This window comes from Zonotrichia albicollis, chromosome 2 (assembly GCF_047830755.1).
Source record: "Zonotrichia albicollis isolate bZonAlb1 chromosome 2, bZonAlb1.hap1, whole genome shotgun sequence".
Taxonomy (NCBI): domain Eukaryota; kingdom Metazoa; phylum Chordata; class Aves; order Passeriformes; family Passerellidae; genus Zonotrichia; species Zonotrichia albicollis.
In genome coordinates this window covers 27,035,973-27,063,320 of record NC_133820.1, presented here as the reverse complement: position 1 = coordinate 27,063,320, position 27,348 = coordinate 27,035,973, and the positions used below count along the sequence as shown (strand labels likewise).

General features: G+C 39.8%; 1 protein-coding gene across 3 annotated transcripts in view; it reads right to left on the bottom strand.

The window, feature by feature from the left end:
* MAP7D2 (MAP7 domain containing 2) overlaps positions 1-27,348 on the bottom strand; it is an 81,719-nt gene that overhangs the window by 29,708 nt on the left and 24,663 nt on the right. For all 3 annotated transcript variants that reach the window (XM_074534634.1, XM_074534630.1, XM_074534631.1), the window contains exons 2-3: positions 7,114-7,191; positions 3,758-3,921 (exon numbers count right to left, since the gene is read on the bottom strand). In XM_074534634.1, coding sequence (XP_074390735.1) covers positions 3,758-3,921; positions 7,114-7,191 — 242 coding nt within the window. The remainder of the gene's footprint in view (positions 1-3,757; positions 3,922-7,113; positions 7,192-27,348) is intronic.

Here is a 27,348-nt window from a genome sequence, read left to right as displayed (position 1 = left end):
TCCTTCATCAGCAAACAATGCAGAAAACCCTTCCAGTCTATGTTATAGGTGAAGCACTTTCTTGAAATCATATCAGACTATGCATGTGATCTCATTTGGGAACTCTAACAGCTACAAATAGAGGAAACAATGTCTGCTCTCAAGATATATTGAATTTTCCCAACAAACCTTATAATGCACAAGCACGGCATGTAGGTTAAACTAAGAATGAATAAAATCACAATAGAGAGCCATATACTGCTAACATCTAAAATACACATTACTTTCCAAAATCCAGTTACTCATGCAAGTTTTCCTCAGCCTGAGCAATAGAATAAGCACTTGTACTGTCTGAATTAAAAGCAAACAAAAACCCACCCCCAAAAACTCAGACAAATGACTTGTTTTCTCACAAATAAGTTATTTTCTTTTTTCTGTGTAAAATATAATACAGATGTGACAAGGAATAAAAAATGTTTGAAGTATTTTGACTTAAAATAAGTTGTGCAAATAATTCTAAACCAATCTCCTTATATCTACAAGACAAACATCTGAAAGAGGCCCAAACCATCTCTTCCTCCTCATTTTACGTATAGCACTGTATGCAAGTAGCTCACTGTTTCCTGAGGTTATCAGTTGGCTTCATCTTTGGAGTGGAGTACAGGAAGTAATTAAAGCTACAACATCTTGACAGTTTTTCACTCTTTTGTGCCAAAGCACATACTTTTTACAAATGTAACAAAGTGCACATGCACCAAACAATCTCTTGTCAACCACTTGTGTACAGCTAGACATCTATTTACAAGGTATTTCCAAGTTACATGGAAGTTCAAGACAGGAAAGGGGAAAGAATTACTTTAACTGAAAAAGGACTAGCTTTACTTTTGTCTAGTTCCCTGTTAAAAGAAACTTTTAAATCACTTCTGTAGAACAACACACTGCTTTCCTCAAGGCTGCTTTTACTGAAAGAAGTGCACATCTTTAAAAGTAATACGAAGGGAAGGGCAGTGATACAGAAGACCTCTGTAGATAAGAAAGATGCAGTCAATATAGACAGAAAAATTTCTAAACATTATTTATTCAGTTCCTTCTGAAGAATCTGACACTTTTACTGTGCTCTGCAACAACCGCCAGCAGCCCCAAAAAACTCTGACAGAATACCTTGATTTCTACCAAGAGAGAGTTTAAAACCATCATCCTTTATCTGGCATTGTAGAGGGGGAAAACTAAGCAAAATAAATCAAATTTTAGCCACCACTTTAAGAAGTCCTTTGCAAGCAAAACAGTCAAGCACAGGATGCTCTGATATAGGAGCCAACAAGTCCCCACCAGTTTGTTAAGATCTATTCCTCCCAGGTTCTTTCAGATGCAACAACAGTATTTTGTACAGAGAGTTTTATATCACCTCTTCCTATCATGAATGTGCGCTACTTTCTGCTCTGTTTAAAAGACAAGGAAAAATAATTCAGGGAAACTATAAAGGACAACCAGTAAGACAGAGAGCAAGAAAATCTTTTTAATTGTCATTTCAGACACCTGATGAGCAAGTAGAATTGGTAGTCCACTACCCAGCCAGTGTTAACTGGTCTTAAAAGGAGAAGCACTGAGAAGATGGTGCAGGACACCCTGGCTCTCTGGCAGGGCACATCCACCCCCACACCCCAGGAGGTGGAAATACATGTTCAAAGCTCTTCCAATAAAGACAGTCTTAAATGGACAAAATTACTCACAAGCAGTGAGTAACTCAAATGTCCAGGGAGCTGCAAGTTCATCACCATCCTTACTCAGACCTCCACTGTTATTATGCACGAGAGTTTGAGGGGTCCATCACAATAACAAGAGTTGGGGAAGGTGGAATGAAAACTGGCAGATCCTTTAGCAGAATTAAAACAGAATTTAAAAAATGAAGGACAAGAAACTGTGAAGGGAAGCTAGGAGGGATGCCTTCTATTCCCATTTTCCTTCTTCTCTCACTCTCCCCTGTTCTATAGACTATTTCCCTGTGCATCCTCTTCTGAGGCTCCTGAACTTTCCTCCCACAGGTTTAATCCATCCCCAAACAAACAAGCATCCTCTCCTGTCCTCCTGCCCACATAGCCTTCTCTCAGACTCCTCAGCCTGGAGGAGTAGAGGAGTGGGAAGAAAAGGGTAAGAATCCAGATCCAGGCCTGCTTTAGCTTCCAAAAAAGGCTTTGGACACTTTAAGCATAAGGGACCAGCCTGGTGAGCAGAGCTAGGAGTGGTACTCACATCATGACTGAGCACTGGGAATCAGCCTCTCCCTCACCATTACAGAAGCCTGCCCTCACACGTGCAGGGTCCTGAGGAGCTGGATCAGGCTCACTGGTGCTTGGGGAAAGCATCACAGAGTGCTCAGGCTCTTATTCCATCTCTGGGAAGTACAGCAGGCCACTACAGGAGATGGGGTCAGCCCCCACTAAACAGACGCCTTGGGTCTGACCTGTCACTGCCTCTCACATCCAACAACTCTGCTCTCATTTCTGCAGCAAAGGCAAACCATGAATGCAGGGAAAACTGGTGGATACTTGCTCTTCCTACACCCCTCTGCCTTTCTGACCTGCTCTGCTGAATATTTTGAAGAGAGGGTTTTGGACGTTTTTCTGCTCCTTCCCTTTACAACCCTCACAAAGTGAATTGATTTTGCTTAGCTGCAGAAAGTTATTACACAGGAAATGCTGGGGAATGAGCACATGACTTCAATGCTGTTCCCACAAGAGAGAGACCTCCTACCCTTTGTTTCAGTTTTTTCTCATTTTTCTTAAAAAGAATTTGAAACAAAACACAGAATAAAATATTTTTAAATTAATTCTCTGCCATTACATAGAAACCACAATGAGTATGTTAAAGTTGAACAACAAATGACAGGATGCAATCTTCTCTTCAAGTAAAGTGAAAAATCAAACAAAAAATTCAATGAATAGCTGTATGTTATTGTGAAATCATGCACAAGAAGTGTTCTACCTGTTTTGCAAAGTTATTTTGGTGAAAGGATAGGGGGGCAGAAAAAGGGAGGTTAAGAACTGTGGATTTCTAAAGCTTTTTTTATCCAGGAATTGAGAAAATATTTTCTTTGGGCTTTTTTTTTAAACCACTGCCCCCTTTTCCAAAAATCATTAATTCTTTATCAGTTGCGGGTAGCAGTGCTAGTGTTCTCCACATAATGTCATGCAGGGATATACACACACACCCTGCATTCAGAGAGCTGCACCAGAAATTGGACTCACTAGAGCAAAAAAAGAACCTTAAATGATCTCAGCAGGGAGCCCAGAAGAGAGGAAGGGCATGAAGATGCTTAAAAATACGTGATTCTGTTTTATGTTAGAATTTGAAAACAGCCTAGATTCTTCACTGCTTTAAGTACAAATTTCTGAGTTTCTGTCACCGAGGAAAAATGGAACAGCACATGATTTCTTTTTCATGGACAGTAAACAGAACAGTAAGAAGAATCTTTCCCTTTTTGGAAACACTCATCTTTAAAGATTTCCTTCCAGAAAGGTGGTGTTTTATATTTGACAATCAGAGTCCCAGATATGTTAGCAATGGTAGATGACTATTCCAGGAGATCATAAAAAATTTAAAAAATTGTATTGGAAAGTGTTTTTGATGTACAGTGGTAGACTCCTTAGAGCTGTGGTGATGTGCTTTGCAGCTCCTGCAGTAATTGCTCCCATGTCTCCTGCTCCCACCCCCCATGGTTTAATGCATGTCAATATTCAGCCCTGTTCAGTGCTGCCATACATCTCCCAGGGGACCTCACCTCCTCCTCTTTAAGCTTTTGTCTCCGCTTTTCTTCAACAGCTGCTCTCTTCTGCTCCTCTCTCTGCCTCTGCTCCTCCAGCCTTCTCCATCGCTCCTCCATTTGCTTCTCATACTGAAGTTTTGCTCTTCTCTCCTTCTCCAGTATCTGCTGCTCCCTAGCAGCTTGTGCAGAGAAAAAGGTGCATTTCACATCATGCAAATTCTCTTCTCTTTTAAAATTATTTGGTAACATGAAACAATAGTGTAAAACAACAAATGCAAGTACACAGGGTTTTAGTTGACTGAGATTGAAAATATAGTGCACAGAAGTGTTGAAATGATTAGTAAATCTAAGCAATTTGTTCAGTACATAAAGAGGGAAGCCCTGTACACAAGGTGCCGGTTTGTACCTCTCATCTATGTAGAAAACAGTGTACAGAACAAATCAACAATGTTTTTATGTTTCAAGTCCCTCTGAAGCTGAAAGCCAAATTATTTTTTCAGACATACTGCTCCTAGTAATCTTTGAAGGAAATCAGCTGTATTTGTTGAAGCAAAAGCCCTTGGGACTTCCTTAAAACTGTGCTTCTTATTACAGAGCTGCCTTTAAAATAGACACATGTAAACAACATATTCTGTGTTTTCTATGGAGTTTTGAAAATACTTCTTTCAGCTCATTATTTGGTGCTACATCTTTACCCACTTATACCTTTTCATATGAAAAAAAATTACTTCTGTTACTGAGGTTTTTCCCAGCTGTTTATTCCAACTGCAGCAATAATCTTCATGGGACATTACCCTGATGTTTCAGAAATTCAGACTGCAACAACAGATACTGGACTGCTGCTTCAGGTGTACATAAAACAAGTAGCAGGAGTTAACGTGGCAAATTGAGAGGAAAAATCCATTTCCCATGCAAGTGTATTCCATAAAAAGGCAGGAAAGAGGAGGTCTGTAAGCATGCCTATACACACACAAGCCCATAGGGTCACATACCAACACACATACAGCCAATATCAAAGAGGGAATATTGCTAGGCTAAGAACTTGAAAGTCAGGGAAAGCCAGAATCAACAGTGTTTATAAAAAAGCTACTCCTTCCTGCTCACTTATGCCTGTGTTTCTTCAGTTCCTGTTTCCTTTTGCAGCACATCATCACCCTTCCAACTCTCCCACTGTTCCTAGGCTCTTGTCCAGCCATTCCAGACCAGCCTTTTCCCCTCAGTTCCTGCCCCCAGGCTTTAACCACAGCTGTGACTTTCTGTCCCTCTTAGCCCCACTCTGTCCTCTCTCCCTTGGGTGAAAGCCAGAGTCTTCCCAACACCCAGATCCTTTTCCAACATTCCATTTCTTTCCCTTGAATACAGAATCCTTCTACAATACTTCATCCTCAAATCCAGCCTGCTTTCCAGAATACCTTCTAGCTTATTCTTGTCAGAAATACACTTGGTGTTGTCTTTCCCTTCTATCCTATGAAAATCCACTCATCCTCCCCACTCAAGACAGGGCAGTATGAGGGGAGTGTCAGTGATGCAGTGAACCTGGACTGAATGCATGAAGTTCAGACTTGTCAACAGAAAAAGTTACCTCAGAGACAGTGGATAACAAGTGACCAGGCATGAATTGCTCCAACTGCTAGCCACATCAGGTAGAGCAGGTGACAAAGCATGCTGGAGTCCATAAAAACCAAAAATAAAGTGAGGTGTCCAGAGATTGTGCTAAGATTACCTTCTGAGTAAGCAGGTGAAACCTGGGACTGATTCTGGACAAAGAAGTAAACAATTCTGTCATCATGGACACATGTACAATTCTTGCTGCTTAATTTAGGGATGCTAAACCACTGATTAATGAGTTTTGGCTCAGGTGAAAAAGTTACTTCATATTGCTATACAGTACCTGCTGACTGCTCAAAGAGCTGACCCTTGGGGGAACATGCTGCTTTTTTCTGAACTTCTAAAAGAAAATTCTCACAATCAAATTGTGACCAAAACTCAAAGCTCCCCACTACAGAAATGGTCTTAAGAATATGCTTCCAGGAGGCATATATGATGCCTGGGAGAAAATTGCAGACACCACCTTCCAAATCCCCTGGGCCAATCACTCCCAAAATCTCCAGGTTTCAGTTTCCTTTTCATCTTTTCTACTTTGAGTCCTTTCCAATCTAATCACCATATCACTTTCTTGGGAACCAGAAAAGAAGGGATAATCAGAAAGAAAGAAGAGAATAACCTACACTGAGCATACCTGGAAGAGAAGAAAATCTGAGATACACAGAAGCTTGGGCAAGATTAAGTACTAAAGAGCAGCAGATTTTTACCAAATTACCAAAAGGAATCGTGCGGACCAAGCCCATGGTAATGAAAAAATGTCACGTCACTGGTCTCAAGCCCCAGACTTTGCAAAGAAATAGTCAACAGTTTATTTCTTGCAAGAAAAACAGTATTTTCCTATGATTATTTTGACAGGTGCCCATACTTGTATAGTTGACATTTCCTCAAAATATATGTTTACCTTAAATTTTGCAAAAATCATAAAACACTGACAATTCCTTCTGCCAGGTATTGTCAGGTTATCTCTAGGAGCAGTGCTACTGATCTTTCTTGTCATTACCATGAGGAAAAATGAAGTTAACTGTTTAACAGCTTTTTATATACACAGAGAGATATAGGAAGTCCAAATCAATGTTGAACAGAAAATTTAAGTGTATATACATATGTATACACACAGACATATACATATATTTTAACTGTGTATACACCCACTCCCCTTAAATATATATTTAAACTTTTTACATATCTATTTTACAATTATCTCAACATTTCCCTAGTCATATTAATAGATTAAAAATAAGTGATTGTTTTAAACAAAATCTGAAATCATTGATAAAAAATATTCTTCAGTTCCTCAATAACATAAGCATTCTCCTGAAAGATTAACCATTTTACAACTTCCAGAAAAGTACACACTTCAACGCTGCACTTAAAAACTCTATTATATATTTCAATATGGCTAAAACCAAAGAGATTAAAATTGAAGTTGCTTTATCAAATCATCTTACATATTTTTCTGAGTATTAGTCAAGGCTTATTTGGGATTTTCACAAACCACAATCATAACAACAGTATCTTGAACATAAGCCTATATTCAAAGGCACACAAATCAAAGAAGAAAGTAAACTTGTAAATATAAAATACGAAATATTTGACTGGAAATGCAAGAATATTATCTTTCATAATTTAAGTTAAAAGAAGTGGTAAAGACTAGGAACAGAATGAACAACAAGATTTAAAAATCAGAACATAAAAAATGCTATGTTAGTTAGTTAAGCCTATTAAAAGTTGTATATAAATAATAGATACACCTCCTGCCAACTTACCAAGGTATTTCTCCCTTTCCTCTCTTCTTTCCTTTGCCAGTCTTTGTCTTTCATCAGTTTTTAGAAATCCATCAATAGCTGAAGACAGAAGGAGGGAAAAAAAAAAGCCTTAAAAAGCTGTGAAGCAAAACTAAAGAAGGATCCAAAAGAAATAAAAAGAATCCATCGAAAAGAAATCATAACTACTGCATTTAACAACTCCAATAACAAAAGCAATTTTGCTGTTGTATGTGGGCAGGTTAATGAGCTGGGATTTGGGCACCTCTCGAGCACAGTCTCCCACTCACTGCTGAACTCCAAGCACGGCTCCTCACTGCAAATGCCTGACTCCTCTTCTCAGAGCAAACAAGCATGCTGTTAGTGCTTGTTTCAGAACCTGAAACTTCCTTGGGAAAAACGGTAAGAATGCAATTAACATGCATTTATCTTTGTTAACAAGCTCATTTTAAATGTTTTGGCTAGGTAGGAAAAGGTAGCTCAGAAAAGCAGTGAGCAGCTATGGAGTCCCAGCCTTTATATTTATGGCAGACCACAGCCCCCCAGTTTCCTTGCTTGTTCAGCATTTCAACAACCAGCAATTACTGCTGGAGGAGGCTACAGAAGCAGCAGCCCTGCTGCCCTCTTTCCCAGGCAGGAAACACTTTGTTTCCTCCTGGAGTTGGTATCTAAAAGTAAGATACTTGTCTAGGACCAGGTTGCCTAAGGATGTTTTGTAAGGATGTGTCTGGGATTCAGACACCCCAGCTCTTTGCACAGCATGAGCAGCTGAAAAGCCCAATTTAAGGAGGCAGGAAGGCAGAGTGTGACACACCAGGTGCCTCAGGGTCACCTGCCTGCATGCCCTGGAACAAGCATCAAAGGGACCTAAGATGGACCTTCTGCAACAGCAGGAAAAAGGTCACCAGTGAGTGCCTTGACAGACCATCCAGGGGATGGCATTCTCTTAAAACACCTCCAGTGCCCTCCCTGCCCTCCCTGCTCACGATCTCCTGAGGTGTAAGCAGTGCAAACAGGCATGGTGTCTCACAGCACAGTTTACATCATGTGCAGTCATTATCTGGGCTCCCTACTGAGTTACTGAATTCTAATTAGGTCCCCTTCCTTTTGGTCTGAGAACTGCACCTGTTAATTTTATCAGATAAATATGAATGGAAAACTTACATAGACTGTAACCCCAACTGCCTTCCTGAAACATCACACTTGCAGGTTCCTTTCCAAAGATATCCTGTCTGTGGGAGCAAGGATTTTGCATAGGAAGTACCTTTCTCTAAAATGCACAGTTGTGTAGGAAAGGTGAAAGCCAGCCTCAGTGGCCTCAGTGACAAAGGCAGGTCTCAGCTGTCCCCCATTACAATAACAGCTTGCTTTCTCCCCAAGCAGCACCTTCAAAGACCATCTCTAATCCTCCTCAGCACATACAGACTGCAATTACCTGAAGGCAGCCAGGCCCATGGAAAAATGTGATTATAGCTCCCAGCTGGTTAATTACAACTCAATTTGTGGGTCAAATACATATTTATTTATTTATTTCCAAAGACTCATCCTACTTCTATACTAGTCCACTTGTTTGCTCACTTGGCTGACATTTATTTTCAGATTTGACAAGGGAGAAGGAGACAAGAGGTGGCAGCTCAGTAAAGCAGCCATGGCAAAGGTTTGTTACTGCTTTGAAAGGGCCTGCAGTAAGGAGCCAAGAAGGTGAATCAGCATAGGTATTTCACAGCTCCAATGGAAAGCTTTTCAGTGGCCTTAAAGTCAAACAAACATAAAACCTACAACTCATGCTAGAAGCAGGAGAGGAATGTGAAATTCTGGTGGATCAAAAGCCCAAAGATAGAAGACTGAGCTTGGGAACAAGGAGGCTGGAGAAGGAAAGAAACAAACCGAGGCATGAGTTATGTTCTTCTGTGGCAAAAGATGTAACTCAGATGGAGAGGTGGAACCTAAAGTACAGAAACTAGAATGGGGACAAAAGGAGGGATGGAAAGGAACAGCAAGAGAGTTCATGTCCATGAACTATGTTCACAAAATCCTGCACTGATTCTCATCACTTTCCTGGCTTACAGTAACTATCTCAGAAATCCACCAGCAAAAATGCATCCCATTATGCCTATCAATAAAATCACAGCTAACTCATCACTACTTTGATTGCTTCACAAACACAAAAGTGAAAAGTGTAAAAGTGGATCTAAAAGCCTTGCTCACAACCCCACTGCTATCCAAAGATGATGCACAATTTTTCAGGTTGGCATTCTCAAGTATTTGAATATCTCAACCCAATTCAGAAAATACTATAAGATGATCAAAGTTGTGATGTCAAATATTAAAGGAACGAGAATGTATCCAAATTGAAACAGTCTCTACAATTTTTATTTTGCCTGTTCTTACATATATATATATTACACTTTTTCCTTTTAGGTCCCTTTGCTTATTCATTCAGTGCATAAGAGTTGAACTAAGTTCAAAGTTATTAGTGCCTCTTGCACTTTCTTTCTGAAACTGAAAAGTAGACAAAACTGTACTTAAAGGCTTTTTGGAGAACAGCATTCCACACTTGTCTATGTCACAGGTGAAACTACAAATACATGGAATTATGATCATTACATATGCAATATACCAACATGAAAAAGAAAACAACCTACCAATAAAACAGTGGAGGAAAACTGCATTCTAATACATACAGGCATCAAACACAAGATGGCAAGAGTAGCATTAAAATAGCACAGGCATCCTCAATGCTGGCATTTCTGAACTCAAGTACTTTGCAAATGAGCATGCCTGCCAAAAATCAGAAACTTTACTTCAGAAAGTAAATAGAGTTTTGAAGGACAGAGTAACTGAACCCTGGGTGATAGCTTATACATTGAGATTATTTTCAAAGACCAAAATGATTGTACTTTATGCATCTTCATATAACATTCAGATAAATGCAGTGGGCACAGCAGCTACCTGTGACAAGGAATTTCATTAATGACAGGAATTCAAATCCCTCTGGCAAAGCAGACTGCAAGCAGCAAGCTGGCACAGGTAACTATCCCGGGAGTAGTGTAAGGGCATGCCTGTCCCCTAGCAGGGAACTGCCAGCAGAGGGCAGGAGAAGGTCTCAATGAACAACAAAACCCCGCGGCAAAGGCGCTCTCACGGAGCTGTGACCTCGGGTTAAGTCTGTATACGCAGCTTTATCCTGAGCCTTCCTCATATTTACAGCTAAGCCTCTGATCCCTCACTTAGAGAGGCACATAACAGCTAACAACATGTTTAAGAGTCAGGATATAAACGCAGGCTGGCTGTTCCTCTGCCAACCAGAGTAATGAATACAAAGGGATACTGGCAGAAAATTCCCTAATAAATGTTTATTTCCAGACTTGCAGAGAAATAAGGAAACTGCTCAAATAATAAGATCCAAGATTTTACTCTCAGGAAATGCACACGTACAAATTGCTTCTGCTTATTACTCTATCTCCCAGCCCTCCCCAAAAGTCCTTTGCACCGAGTCCCCACTCTTTAAGGCATGTACTTAGGCACTGAGCTAATTCCTTGAGATTGTGCCTCATTTTTTGATTGAGGAGGGCCAGATGTTCATCTGGGACTTTGTTAAAATGAGCATTTCTAAAGAAAAAGACCATAACAAAAAAACAGTTTGAATGTCATCAGCAGACCTGCAGGAATGATGTAACAGCTGATGCTGCAGGATTCCTTCAATACTTCCATGTTCCCTGAAAATAAATATTCACAGAAGTAAAACCCAACATGTTAATCACTGCTTCAACCCTTTTTTATGGGCAAGGTAAACCTATTCAGACTGATGAAACAGTGCCAGAACATGTCCACACACACTGCTCTGCTCCACATCCTGCTTGTGAAGCCTCTTGGTGGTTGCTCAAGACAGAGGAAGGCTGTCCTCTCCTGATGAGACATAGCAAGCTCTGTCTTTTAAAATCCATATCCTGTTTTTGGTGAGAAAACAAGTACCCAAGCAGGACAATTAGGTTAGTGGAAGCTGAGGCTGCATTTCAAAAGGACCAACAGGCTGCTTGGGCATCTCCTCTCCTGAAATTCACACCTAAGTAATTGTCAGCAGGTAAGGTCTCTACTATTTTTTTTCCATTTTGTTATTCCATATAACCCACACCCCCATCTATCCTCTCTAATACCCCATGGTATTTGGTTTCACAATATATTTATACACAGCAGATGTTGAAGTCCTTGTTGGGCACCATGACAGAAGAAATGTCAGCTGGGCATCTGAGACCAACTCTACACAGCAGTGTTCCACACACTGAGACCTTTGGCCATTCTGCATGACCACATTCAGGACATTTACACCTTTGTCCATTCTACCTGACATTGTCCAGCACTTTTAGACCTTTGCCACAATATGCAGTGATGCTGCTGAATCTGTGAAATTGCCCAGTTTGGATGCAGTTGTGCCAGTGGGCAGCCTTGCCTGGGTCACCACTGCACTTACACCCACTGCACTGCTGGCAAACTCTTTTTTCAAACAATCTTCATCTGTAAAACTGACATTTTGCTCCCTAAAATCTGCTTTGTCTCTCTTGGGACTGTTCTTTGAGACAATAATGAACAGACATTTTCCACCCGTCATTGTTTCCCTCTGGGTATTCCTGATTGAAGAAATGTTCAGGTTTTCAGCTATTAACTATACTTGGAGGGGAAAAAGAATTACAAAGCTGTGTGTGACTGTACATGGATGGCAATTTCTACTGGCAAAAGGCACTTTTCCTAAATTTTAATTTTAAAGCTGAGAGGTTTTCAGGTAGAGGCAACATGCAAACACCACAAGAGCTTTGCAGGTAGGTTCAGTAAGATTTAGTGAATTGTCCTTTTTGACAATTATCTTTTTCACATTTTCTTTAATTAAAAAGCTTTTTATTCTATGGCATTCAAAAATCTTATTACAAAGAATCAGAATTCCCCCAGTTTCAGATACTTATTTTTAGATTTGCCAGGCTGGATTTCAAATATAACCAGAAAAGAAAAAGGAGCATTGTCCATTTTGTCTAATTAAAATACCAGAATGGTTATTTGTTGTTATAAAGATGTTAAGTGGATGAAGTCATTAAAGACAAACAGTTGCCAAGCACAGTGACATTTCAGAACCCCAGGCTAATTGTCTGAGAGGTGGCCTGGCAGATAGAACAGAGAAGCTGTTGGGGACTTCATGCTCTGGTTAAACAAGGACACCTGCCTTATGCTCCTGCTCCCCCACCCTGCATTTTCAAATTACCCATTTGAATGAAGAACTTCAGCTGTAAGACATACTTACACAAAGACTGCAGTAGCAAAATATATACTACTGGTATGTTTATTTAAGTTTAGGGTGAAATTGTTCCAAAATGCTGGCCAAATAACCTTGAAACAATACATAGAATATAAATACATCATTTTGTGATCACATATATTAACATAAATATCTTAATTACTACATGGGGAGGAAAAAATTGCTAAAATATTAATACTCTCAGTTTTGCATGAGCCCACAGATACCTAATTAGCTCCATCGGATTGTGTACAAATGTGTGTGCAGCCCTAAGAGTGCCCCAAGGAGACTCCAGTATGAGGCAGACACAGCAGATGCACCTCAAGAGCACTCAGAGAATGGTAAGACACATTGGCAGAATGCTTTTACTTATGAAAACACTATATAATTAATCCAGTGTTATTATTTATTTAGTTTACTGAACAGGTCCCTGCTATACAGCCCCCCACAGCCCACACCAAGCAGTACCACTGTTTCCTACACTGATGTTTTATTCATGTGCTTCCACAACCTCTCAGGCAGAAAGGAGTCCAGAGGCGTAACCAGTTCTTGACATTGTCTTTCTCACAGATTTAACACACATGAACATTCACAGCTGTATTTTTCAAACAGCCCTAGACCCCAGACCCATGTGGCATCTACAGGCAGGATCTTCCTTTCTACAGCCTGCCCAGCAACTTTCTAGACTGTGCATTCTGGAAAGGAAAAAAACAAACCCAAACAAATAACATTAAAAAACAAACAAACAAACAAAAACCCACTAAAAAACCTCACAAAAAATATTGTTTCTAATCCACAATTAACATTCTGAAACTTCTAGGGTTTGCCAAGGTGGCACTAGCTTGAAATTTTACACTAAAACAACAAGCAAACCTATGAACCCCAAAGCTATAAACATTTCAAATTGAATTTTTTTTCCCATGGCTGAAATACTTTTTTTCTTTCATTCACTTACTGCCTATCTCCTGAATCAGCAATAGCCCCAACTTGTATTTGCAGTTTATGCATTGATAAACTTGCACAGACTAGTTTCACTGACTTCAGCAGAATGACTTGTGTTAAAACAGAAGATATGGAAATACCTTGTTAGGATCAGGAAGCCCATGCTTACCCCACCCAAATCTGAAAAAAGGTCCTATCACTCTTGTATTGTCATACTGAATGGAAAATTCATTTTTTGGAAGGAGAGTAGCTATAAGTACTGTAGACATCACTTGCCTTGTTCACTGTACTTTGACTTTTGCAAGAAAAAGCCTCAGTGGAAGACAGCAGACCTCAGGTCACAGTTATTTTGTCCAAATTATCTAAGGGAAACTTTACAGGATCAGATAGAATTGTTTCTCCATCACACTAAATTCAATCCAAACAGCCTCATTTTAGGAACACATACATCAAAATGAAAGAAATTCCATTTATTTGTAACAATTTTTGTTACCAAAAGGAAAAAAGCTTTGGATCTATAGTGCATAGGTGTAGTCAGCAGCACTCTGTCCAATGTGTATTCTACACTGATGTTTTATTTATGTGCTTCTGTAATCTCTCAGGCAGAAAGGAGTCAGAAGGTTTAACCAGTGCTTTACAATGTCTTTCCCTCAGATTTAACACACATGAACATGTATAGCTGTGTAGTCTATATATAGTGTAGTCTAGCACAATTCAATTTCTAATTAAAAGTTTCTGGACTGACAATACACATCTATGTATCCACATCTGCTGATGTTATATATTGATTATTAGGTATTAGATAACCAGAGCTTAGTGAAACAGTAGCATCTCAGTGAGAAATTCAGCTATTTTTAGCATGAGGAGAGCAGATGGGGACTGTAAGTACCCATTTCTCCCACCTCCACTGGCTTGTAATCCCCAAATGCACATTAAACCCCACTTCCTGCTCACGTTAATTGGCTTTGCTGGTGTGTGGCACTGAACAGTGATCTCATGCTTTGGTGGTTTTCACTGCTGTGTTGCACTCTCCAGTGCCAGCCAAAGGCAGGGAGCCTGAGCTGCTCCCCTGTGCCCAGGCAGGCAGAGCTGGGGGAAGCCTTGGGCAGCCCCTGGTGGGCGAGCAGCTGAGCTGGGCTGCACTGGGGGTGCACTGGGGGCACCAGAGCTCATTCTCCTGCTGAACACCTGACCCATCCCTCACAGCAGCACCCCATACTGCACATTTGAACACATTTAAAGCCAAGGGGTGCGGGAGCCAGCACTTGCCAATATTGTCTGCAGAACAAAGAGCTCCCAGATGTGAGCACCCAGGTAACCTGCAGCACACTGGGCTCAGCTCCTGTCCTCAGGCTCTGAGGCCAAGCAGCCCCAGCAACCTTCCCCTCTGCAGGGGGGGCTGTCCTGCCTCCACCTGCAGGCCAGGCACCCCCACAGCAGCACCCAGCATTCACATTTAGCTTCACAGACAAGAGGGAAGCTGGAATGATTTCCCCACTGTGGCAGTTACCTGGAACATGTCACGCTGCCCAGCTCAAGGCACTGAAGTGCACTGCTGAAGGCCATTCTTGTGCTGCCAGAGCTCCAGCTCACAGCACCAGTCCACAGCAGCTGCAAATCTCTAATTTCAGCTGACTCAAGGGTCACAGGACAGCATTTTGGAGGAAACCCCAGCAGTCCCTGTACATCCTGCCTTCCACTGTGGCCTTTTTGCAGGCCAGGGATCTCTGCAGCAAAGTGACTGTCAGCAGATGGGGCAGCCAATAAAGACATTTTTTAAAATCCTATAATCAAACTGGTATTAACGTCTATGTCTAGGTACCCAAACTAAAGCATGACAAAAATTTACACCTTGCTTCTAAACCAACTTCACCCAGAAAGTTTTCTTTTGGAGCCTGAAGTGAAAATGATAAGGATTTGTCAGTATGCTCTCAGAAACTGTCCTTAAAAATATTTAAGACAATCCTAGAAGAAATGATAAAACAAAAGAAAAATCTACAAATCAAAGGCTCACACTTGGGCGACAGAGGCTTGGTGCACGACCACTTCAGAGGGGGCAATTTGTACAGTGCAACATAGACCACCAACCTTCCACTGCACATGTATGTACAGGGATGGTTCTGTAGACTCCTTTTACTAGGTCTGTTTTCATTTCAAGTCTTATTTCATAGAAACTGCAAAAGAGACACTGGTGCTTTGGGATTTGCTCTGAGTTGCAGCAAAGATACAGTTGGAGAACAAGAAAATACTCTTGGCTCCTAACAATGCTTATGGAGGCATGAGGTGTTGCCAGCACGATGAATTTTTTTTCCCTGGATAGTAAAATTAAATTGTTAACATTACCTTCATCTACCACTATACTCTGTCCTCCATGAGGGAAGATTTGGAGAAAGTTTCAGGATGCTTCTGCTCTCTGTGGTCAGCAAAGTGAATACAAAGCATTTAACAAAAGAAGAATCCGTTTGCAATTTTCCATTTATACATATATATATATCTATCAAAAGAAAGTGTTGATGACTTACCAACACTACATGCAGCTATCAAGGACTGATCTACATAACCTCCACTTTGCTCTACCCACACCTCAAGCATTGCTGAAACAATGTATTATTCCAAATAGAAGCAGCTTCCAGCATCAGATGTAGAAAGTACATTTTCCCTGTGATTTGGCAAAAGCTTCCAAAATAAAAAGAAGCAAAGCTGATTAATCCACAGCACACATGATCAAGTGAACTTCATCCTCTGTGGACTTGGCTAAGCTCAGGAGCAACAGTTAAAATGTTGCTTTTGCTGTGCTTCACACTAATTATATTTCCCAGCCATTTATTTCAGGGAGAACACCCATTGACTATCAAAATCAAAACAATTTATTCTAGGAACATGCACAGTAAATCCTCATATGGAAGAAAAGCTTTAACAATTAAATGTTTGCTTCAAAGTTTTTTCTTGCATTTTAGTAGATAGTTGATATTGATAATGTTATGTATGGACATACATAGTCATACAGTTTTAACTATGTTTATGAGCAATACCAATTCATCAAAGTGTATTCCACATAGCGCCTGGTTTTGCATCCCCAGTCTTGGCCCCTACAAATAATTCTTAATAATGCACATAATTTAGTGGTGGGCTCCAAATACCCTTTTAAATCCAGAATATGATCTTTTTTCCCCTCTGGCATTTATGCAGTCAGTCTCATCTGAGAATCTAATCATTCTAGGTCTTCCATCAAGAGCTAATGTCCTTGTTGGGATTTCTGCTTACTTCTCTACTTGTGCTTTAGCTGTGAGCTTCTGCCATTCAAGGAATTCCAAGCACAAGGCGTTCAGTGCATGCAGGTCCACCTGCAAAACACTGCTGAGACCTGACCATGTGCTGGCAACCTCTCTGCCCCAGAGAACAAAATATTACATTTACATACATCCTTTTGTACATATGTATGCATTCCTGAACAATTACTTATTATGATTGTTCTTGGTCCAACAATTTAATATTGGCCACTGTGCACACAAAGTGTTAATTGCCTCTGTTAGAAACCAATCAAGCCTCCTGAAGGGCAGAGCTCCAAAAGCAAGAACTTCATTCAACTCTTACCCCTGAACTATAGTAAAGGGTCTGATTTACTTGGAGCTTCTAGAAGTTTAGGAAATATGCCAAAGTAAAAACTGCCTTAACACTGACCCAGGCAAGCCCATCTGCGCACGGGGCTGGTGTTGAAGGAGTCCAGGTCAGGGAGTGACAGTGACAACTGAGACAGGTTGGGACCCATCCCCCTTGCCTAAATCCTGCTCCATTCTGACAATGTTTGCATTTTATGGAAACACAAGACCTTAGATCTATTAGGTTAGTACTTGGAAGATTATTTTTCAAGGGCAAGAGACAGCAAGGAGATGGACAGACACACAAATAAGGCTGAACATTTCTGCATGCCTTGAACAAGTCATGTGAACCAATGTTCTTTAGTGGAATTTATCTGGAGAGTCAATATCTTACCAAATGTAAAAAATATTAGATCTGCCTTTTTAGCACCCCAAAACCTACGTCTGTGTTTAATCCCTAATTTCTCAGAGGATTATTCAGAGTTCCAGTATAAATTATATTAGCTGTTTATGCAAACTCAGAACACAAATCACACTATTCATGGAGCTCTTAACCTACAGAATTATAAAGATAATTTACCAAACTCAAACTTTCCACGCAAGAGAGGTGAGTGGATTATGCATCCACCGATTTTCAAACCTCAAAAAGAAGGCTTTTTCCGGGTAACAATCTGGAGCATTTACAAAGATTTACAAAAATCTATAAAATTAAAGGATAAATCAGAATATAAAATGACTAAACTGTACACAAAGTGCTGAAATGATAAGCTAAGATGAAAACATACACCGATACAGGCCTGACAGCACACTGAAGCCAACACAAAGAGGCCAATTAAAACATAGTGGGTCACCAAGCTCTGCAGTAAGGAGCATTAGCACAGAGATCAGATCCTGGATTCAGTATTTTCTGTCAAAGTTCATCTGAACTTTCACAGTGATGTGTGGCAACACTGCACAGGATGAAGGGAAACTCCATTTTACACTGGTGTCTCCTACCTTCTTCTGTGACCCTCTTGGCCCACAGAGGAACAAGTTGAGAGACAGAGTTCATATTGCAGCCAACAACTGCAGCTTTCAGGGCTGAGACAAGTCTGCCCTGCCCTGGCTGTCCCCTGTGCAGGAGCAGGGGAGAACCATGGTGTTCCCATGGCACAGGCATTTTAGAGCCTTCAGACACAAACAGGCCCTTGCACATCCATGTGCACTCCATAAGCACAGTGTTTTCTGTCCACTGTTACCAGAACTCATTTCAAAGATGAGACACACTGGCCCAGCACTTAATTTGTAAAGAAAATACAGATACTTATAGAACAACATTTCTTGGAGTATTTCTGTTGATGCTTCAGCCAGCTGGAGAAGACTGACTTGATTCAGGACAAAGTCCAAAGCTGGCCTGTGAGTGCTGGAGTCAGTAATTCAACATCAGTGTACAGATGCTTTCTGGGCACAAAACAAGCAGAACATGACTTTAAATATTAAAGAAAAAAAAAAGTAGCTTATATTTGTCCAAAATGACAGATGTCTATTAAGAGGCTCATATGGGTCTTCCACCACAGTATAAGAAAAGTTATCTGGTTCAAAGACTAAATTTTTTTTATTACTTTATTCCTTCTGCCTCTGTATACTCTCACACATGATTTTGTAGCACTTGGCAAAGCACATTTTTGTTCTCATTCACAAATAAGGGCAGAGCTGGAAATCTGACCCACAGATTTTTATTTTTCTGGTAATTTAAATTCTTCAAACAAGTTACTTCAGACAAGCCTCTACAGGGCACTGAAAAGCCTCCTTTCTTACAGGGCTGTGCCTTGACACCAGATTCTCTACTGAGGTGTTCTCAGAGGCCAGGGGCATTCATAAACAATTCTCTCCTGAAAGTGGTGAATTTTAGGCCCTGTAATATAAGGGTGAGCTTTTACTGCATTCTGTGGCATCACCTGCTTTTATCATCTTTGTGGGAACATAGCATCCTTTAGACTGTCATTTATGACAAATTTGTTTGACATTGACTGATGGCTTCAACAGCTAATTACTGGTGAGAAGAAAGAAGGATGGACAGACAAAAAGATGTGATCCTCTATATTTAAGTTCTTTCTCAAGAAATACAGACAACTGAGCTCTTGAAATTGTAGCAAGACACTTAAAACCTGCATCAAAATCCTTATTCATTTGCATTTCTCCAGAAATACAGCATATTAAGTACACAATGCACTTTCAATAAAGGCTTTCTATCTTCAAGGTCTCAGCTACCCACAACATGATGGCCTTGAGTAAAAAGAAAACCCACAAGAACTCAAAAAAATCTATTAAAACTCATGGAAGTTTCTACAAAGAACAAATACAGAAATCTCCATATTATGTTTTTTGATAACCTAATAGTTCAGAGAAAAATCTCTAGCTTCTCCTGCATTTTCTGAACAACTCACCTAGAATAAAGCTAACAATAAAAATGAGAGGACATCGATTAGCCAAAAAACAAATTTAAACACACAGTTTAAATATTTCAGGAAAAAGACGTGTGATGTTATGCTATACTGATATTTACCTAATTAACTGCCTGACATTTAAACTGACAGCTTAAAGAAAGGCAGAGACAAGATATAAGATGAGAACTGTAAAAGAAGCTTAATCCAGTGTCACAATGTTAAACTGCCAAGATAAACTGACCAACAATAATGGCAGAATAATTTTCAGTGATAATGTCTTTTGAGTTATTTATAAAAAGCAAAATGAGAAACTGAGTGCTTGCAGTTCATCAAAACATCACTGTTTGGCTAAAAAAGTGGAGGCTGACAGATGAGTTTGAAAAAAATATTTGCAGGAAACATTCTGAGCTCTGAATGGAAACAAAGATAATTATTTGCACAAGTGAACAGTAGCACAAATGTATGAAGATTGATGGTGGCTGAATTTTCACTCAACCTTCTCCTGTGTGGGATGCCACACTGAATCCACCAAATCTAATCACACAGCCTGGCTCTTTTGGCACACAGATTTATTTAATGCTATGACACAATCTAGTAGCACGTGGTGTGGATGAGTTTGTGGGGATAAAAAGCAAGCTCTTCAATAGAGATAAATGCATGATGAATGCGAGGAATTGAAGGTCACACAGCCTTGGCAGACAATACTTTGTTCTAATTCATTTAGAAAACACTTGAATGATGATTTAGCAATTAAATTATCTACTTGCAATACAACATAATTACACATTTTGGAAGATAGAGTCTAGTTGGCGTAATTCCTTCTAATGTGTGTTCAGACTTTGTAAGTCTACAATTAGCTTATATGTGGATTAGCTGGTATTTTCTGTTTAAAATTTACTTTTTAGTTTTCTCTTATTCTTTGTTCTTCCCTCTCCCCCTTTTCTGATGCATTGCAGTTGTGGTTTTAATAAAATAATTGCTGGCAGAAAATTTAACCTGACTGATCCTGCAAATAAAACAAACACAGCTTTTTTGGCAGCAAAACAAAGGAATTTACAGTCAAAAGCTTAAAACTTTGCACCCCAAAATAGTAAAACAATTGGTTTAATTCTTGTAACAACCTGTCTCATCACCTTTCCCTGCCCAAATATCAACACTAAATCCCAAACTATGTTATTTCCTACCTGATTATTTTTCTTTTTATGGCACAAAATCTGTAAGAAAGTTCTAGTTTTATATAATGCTTCAGGACATTTGCACCATTAAATCTTGCATGTTCAGTAATTCAGTGTCTGAGTATCTATTTAAAATTTACTCCTTATCTTTCCCCTTAACATCTCACTGTGGTTTCCAGCGAGAGTGTTCACCTCTCAGGCTGCCAGAGCTGACATTACAGCTACAGAGTAGAGACACATACAAAACTTTCATCATATCAAGAACGTAATCAATTATTTAAAACTATTCCTATTCTGGATCCTACAAAACTGAAGAAGTTTTATTTTAAAAATATCTTCTCAGCTATACCTCAGGGATAAACTGGTGCAAATCTGCAACATAATTATGGAAATAACATATAGTTATCAACTGACTAAATTCCTTATCTTCCAGCAATCTATCAGGTTTATTCAAGTTAGACTGTCTTTTCATCACTTTTTTTGCTGTTTGCAATATAGTTATTTAGGATTTACTACATATAAACATGCCCTATTGCTATGTTATACCTCAAAAATAAATGGGCTGTAGCAACTAAGTTTCAGATTATTGACTGAATAATTTCCCATAAATTATGCAATGCAAACTAAATTACAAGTGACAAATAGCTGCTAAAGGTATTAAAATTACTTGGAAACCCCTCAATTTCCAATTTGTACTGTTTACAAACTGCGCAGACAATGAACAACAGAAGGGGTTAATCCGAAGGAATTTGCCAGCAAAACAAAACCCAAAACACACCAGGATCTCAGGATCCCCACAAAAGCCACGGTCCAAGCTCCCTGACCACCCGTGCAGTATCAGATCTACTGGACTGCACCAGTAGTCCAGTACTGGTTTGGGGCAAACACTGACACTACCTTGCACCCATCTCCCCTCCACACTAACTCTTTCATTAAGAGGGTTTTCACACAGGGCACCGCTCCCTTGAAGACACCTCTGGCACAGAGAAGGGGCAGTGCCCCATGGAGGGACCCAAAGCAAGGTTGCAGACTGGCTGTTCCTCTGGGCTCAGTCACTGGCATCCCATCTCCAGCCCATCCCAGCTGGGTCCCTGGTTCAGAGACCACGCTGCTGGCCTGGCACTGCTATGCCCACTCTGCAGTGCTGGGGACAGAGCACAGAAACTCTGCTGCATTACTGCCAATGCACAAAACTCTGAATTACTCCTTTGTTTCACATGAGAGAACTGGCAAAGTGCTCAGCCTCCACATCTCTGCTCCTCACAGCCCAGGACCTCCCTCCTTGTCCATGGAGAGCCCAGGCTGCACACCGTCACTGAACAGCCCTGTGAAACCACAGGATCAACAAACACCGACTTTCTCCCACGCCCCTTTTTGTTTCTCATCTTTTACTGCCACAGAAACCTGCATGCTCTTTTCCACTTCTGGCTTCCAGGAATCACTGACTGACATAAAATAGGGTGATTTTTCACCACATAAAACAACAGCAATTAAACCACAAAAAAAAAAAAAAAGTAATAGGGTGACTAGTCTGCTCACTAGATAGATAACAACTGAGTAAAACAATAGCTATGTCAATAACAAGTAGTGTACCAGGTTTCTGGTATTTTTAAACACAAATGTCTCATCAAGTCCAACTGTTATATGAATTGGTTTAAAACAAAACCAGGTTTGCACAGTGATATTTACTTCTCTCTCTTGGTTTTTTTTTTTTTTTTGACAGATGATTATAAAGTGTGAAGTACTTTTGACAGAAAATTAAACTGTTTAATACTGGCATTATTACATTCTTCTATTTCTATCTTAATAAGTAACACATGCCCACTACCCATGCCTATGATCATGCTGGGTACTTTATACATAAAAGAGGTTCATAAATAAACAATTGTAACACACAGAGATGGCTGCTGGTGCACAAGTACCCAAAAGCCAGGAAACATCCATTTGCTCACTGCACAGAGGCCCCCAGCTGCTAACAGAAGGGAAGGAGAAGTTCTTCTGCTCAGTAATGCACATCCCAAGACACCAGCAGCCACTCCTGCTTAATAAGTGAGAAGTGATCAAATAAAAACAATTTCAGGGAAAAGAAAATGTTAAACCTACACAGCTATGTTTTGGGTTCCCCTACCTCACTTTGTATTAACCTCTCACCTTCTTCCTAAGTTTTTGGACATACTTCTCATCAACATTTCCCCAAACTAAAGGCTGGAATGTCAACAAGAATCATCAGGTATTTTTATTTTGCCATCTTAAAAAGCAAGACTTAGGATGAAGGGTGTTTTGAACACACATCTTCTGAAGGGCAGATTCTTACCCTGTGTAATCCATCATGGCAGTTCAGCTAAAAGATCAGGGCTACTTGCCTAATAAAATCTGCAGGTCTAAAATCCAAGGTGATATCAAAACCCAGTTAAAGAGCCACATATTAATGAAAACAAAACAAAACAGGACAACCCCATACAAACACAGCAAGTTCTGAAATTGATAAAGGTAGAAACCAGGAGGAAATATGAAAGGTTTCAGTTTGAAAATAGGAAGCACTCAAGGTGAAAATGAAATCAGCCTGCTTTGCAAACTCTCATTATTAATATCATAAAGATCTAGCCAGATGGGAGACAATATCCTGCACAGTGCAGCTGAGACAACAGCAGGGAAACAAAATCATTCTTCTTTTCAACTGTAATAGCACAGCCAGTACTAAGAGTTGTTTTCAGAAAACACTCTGCAGGGTTTATTTTGAATAAAAAGTAAAGTACAGCCTCTCCTGAGCCTTGTCTATAACTGCCACTGCTGCAGACAAGTCACAATGATATCTTCTCTCTGTTGAAGAGGAGCTCTCAAGGATGTTTCTGACAACCACTTAAGCAAAGAGCATAATAATCTCAAAGACAACATTCCTAAACACTATTTGAAGAGATCATATATGTTTCCTCCTCTCATGAATATAAAAAATGTGTGACTAGAGGCTATTCAGTTGCATTCAAAATTACTTTGAACAAATACATCTGCAGCTAATGATGTTGGTAACTGAGCTTCCTTCCTCTCACTAGAAGTGGATGCAGGTTTTGTCTAAGCACTTTCCACACTTTGAAAAATTAATAGGTCTATTGCTGTGATTTATACAAAGCTAACCTCTACAGAAGAATCAGTGAGCAGCACTCTGTAAATACTGTCTTTCTAGGCAAAAATATATATACCTTATATATTGAGCACATAATTAACTTAAGATTACTTTTCTTCATGGCAGAGTCCCGTCAGAAGTGTTGACTGTTATATGAAGAGCCAAAGACTGGATTAGCTCTTACTCAGCCATTTTAAAATGATTTACAGCATGAAGAGTAAATAGTGAGATTCAGAAAAAGATTTATGTGTGACTAGATAAATAAGATTCCTCCCACATACATATATATGGTTGAAGGGGGAGGACAGAAATCAAAAAACAAAACCCATGAAAACTGGAACAGTTTCCTATAAGCAGTGATAAATAGTAGTGCTGTGTGAACATCTATCTTTTCAAACTCCTCTTGTGCTTGTTTATTTATTGGAGATCTCATGGAAGGCTTATTCAACCCTGAAAATTGGTGAGCACCTTGGCTCGGAAATAGTCTTAAGGACAGGAAAGTTCTCTCAAGTATCAATGAAAAAATTATTGCCACAACCTCCTTGTGCAAGACAGACTGGGAATTGGCCAGATGGGCAGCACTTAACATGTTATAGCTATGTTATGAATTTTGATGTGTAAAGAACAATACACACATTAAGCTTCAGTGGTGGTGAGTGTTATTCTATGCTTATTTTTAGACTTTATTTAGCAAAGAAAATAAGGTGCATTTACATACACCTGAGAAATTCAAATATGTATACAATGCTTCTGAGAAGACACCTAAGTGCTTCTAGGATCATTACCTGTATTGTATTCCAATAATTAGTTGTTTCCACCTTTATGGAGTTTGGCTGTAGAGAGTACCAGGATGCTGAGTTCTGCAATTTCTCCTCATTCTAAGCAGTTTTCCTCTCTTAAAATTAGAGAGAAGAAGAAATAGATAAAGATGTCCTCTCCCTACCTTTCCCCTTCTTTTTTTGAAATAATTCAAATTACATCAAAAGCAGCTCTCTGCCTTCAGGCTCTGCCTATGCACACCCCTTTTCTGGCATGCCTTGCACCTTCCCACTCCTCAGCACAAATCTGCATGAGCTCCTGCCTTCCCTCAAAACCCTACCCCTCAAAGAGAATGCCATCTGCACACGCAGCCCACTGCTCCTGCAGCTTTGAGCACAACAGTCCTGCACCCCCCATGGCATTCCCTCCCCTGACTCACCAAGTGCCCCAGGAAGCTCCTGGGGGACTGCTGGGGATGATGTGCCATCCTTGGCAGGCCAAGTGCCAGCAGCACTCTGCTGTCAGGGCTGGCTGGCACGCTCCAGCACACCAGCTGCAAGCAAACCATGCGCCCCACACGTGCCTGCTGTTTTGGGAAGCTTGAGAAGCTCACAGCCAGAAAACAGACATTTTTCAGGACCATGAAGTCGCTCCCCCACACCCAGCCACTCCATTCACAAGGGAGGTGGTTTGGACAGGCCCATGGGCTTTGGCACAACCTCTGCCAGCCATGAGGCACTCCTGGCCCAGGGCAGCTCTAGGCCTCACAGAGAAACCATAAACGGGCTTTCCTTACAAAAATCACATCAGCCCTTACTCCAAAACTTCAGTTTGGGTACTGCAAATATGCAGTTGGCTTGTTGCTTTCTAGAGTTTGTGCTCTGAAGGGATGTGGGCTCATGCAACCACAGCACTGCCCGGGGAAGAAAGAACCTCAAAAAACCATCTGGTCAAATATTCCATGAGAGAAGGAGCCCAGATAAGATTATCTAACATCCTGGCCAGCCCCATCTTGAAAATATCCAGTGATAGGGCCTCCACCATTTCCCTCAGGAGCTTGTTACAGTGATTATTGTTGGCAATGTAAAAAAATGTATTTCTTTTATCAAGGTAAAGCCTCTCCTGGTACCATTCCTTTCTGCTTTCTCCAGGTAGCTACTTGAGAAGACAGAGCTTCCATTCTCTTTGGAGACACCCTTTAAGTACTGGAATATGGTGATGAGCTCCTGAGCCTTCTCTTCCCCAGGTTAAATGCCTGGTCTCTGACAGGAAGAACAGAAAAATGAAAGCAGGTGCCTGCTGATACCCACGGGGGGCAGCAGAAAGATGTGAGCAGCAGCCCAGGCTGCAACACAGATGAAAGGGCACAAACAGGAGGTTTCTTCTCCTACTAAAACTCTATGAACAGACCTGCAGCACTGTCCTGGAGTATTGCAAGCAGGACAGCCGCCTATTCAGGAGCATCAAAATAATCAGAGCCAATTGTGCTAATTACAAATCAAAGAATTCTCATATTTTTGCATGTTTGGAACAAAACAGAAACACACACTGCTGTTTCTTTCATCAGTGTGCATTAAGACAGGACAGACTTAAAATGACAGTAGAAAAGAACACTCGTTTCCTTACAGTAGCTGACTAGATTAGATATCATTGTCATTTTAAGAGAAGTGCAAGCATAATTTCCTCCACTATACCTAACACTAAGAGTCCCTTTGTTTTCCAATAGAAGACACAGAGAATCAATGCAAACGAATTATACAGTATTAAAATATAAATATTTCAAAGCTCACATTTTATAGAACTTTATCTAGGTGCTCCCTGACAAGAATGAGAAAAATGTTTTATACTTAACTGACTGGGAAGATAGGTTTATTTTTCTTTTTGAACCAAGTTAGTCCAGAAATATTTGATGAAAAAATGTCAGTTATTAATCAGTATCCAGATGTCAATACAGAGCTTTCAGTACTACTTTAATAATAAAATATTCAAGAAAAATAGCCTAAATTTAGAGATGGGATATAAATCCTCTAGTGAAAAACTGTTCTTACTCTATGTTTAAGAATTCTTCTTATGATCCCTCAATCATTCAAACTTCACTGAGGGATTATTATTCAGCTACAAAATTAAAATCCAAACTGACCCTAAATCATATACGGCTTTTAGAAACCATCTGTTGAATTTTATGCCTCAAAATTCTAGAGTACATGATTCCCTATATAAAAAGTGCACACCAATATTTCAACACCACGCACCACACTTCCATAAAATCAAGTTTTATTGGATCTTAAAATACATATATGCCTATTTTTAAACTTCCAAGAAATATCTTAACCAAAATGTACATAGGAAGATACTTGAAACAACATTAACTTGTTATACCCAGTTAAACACTCTTTAATAAATAATTCTCTTGTAACTGTAATAGTTAAAGCTATTAAAAGGATATACTAACACCATCTCTTTAAGATGAATTGAAATGGTTTGGCTAAAGAAGATGTGGCAATCAGAAGAACAAGCAAAATTTAACTTGAAGTGTTTTCTGCAAGCCTTGCCTTACACTTCAGGTGTATGTAAGTATTTATATTTGTCTAAGGAACAAGAAAATTGTAAAAATGAAGTTTAAAAAAATTGAAAGCAATGTCAGTAAACCAGAACTACCTTAAAGCAAAGACTGAATTAGTTTTTACGAAGTACTTCTGATTATTTGTTAAAACTTAACACACACCCCAACATGACATTGAAGTAATCTGCAAGTATTTGACATATCTGAATATTCTTGCAATGACCTGACCCAAACTAGAACAACATCAGTATGTTTTTATCTATAGGGATTCAAGGATACATAGATGATGTACTGGGCATCACTTTTATTATGACTAAAGTTGGCTTATCTTGTGCCATTACTCAGAATTCTAACTCTATCTGCTTTTAT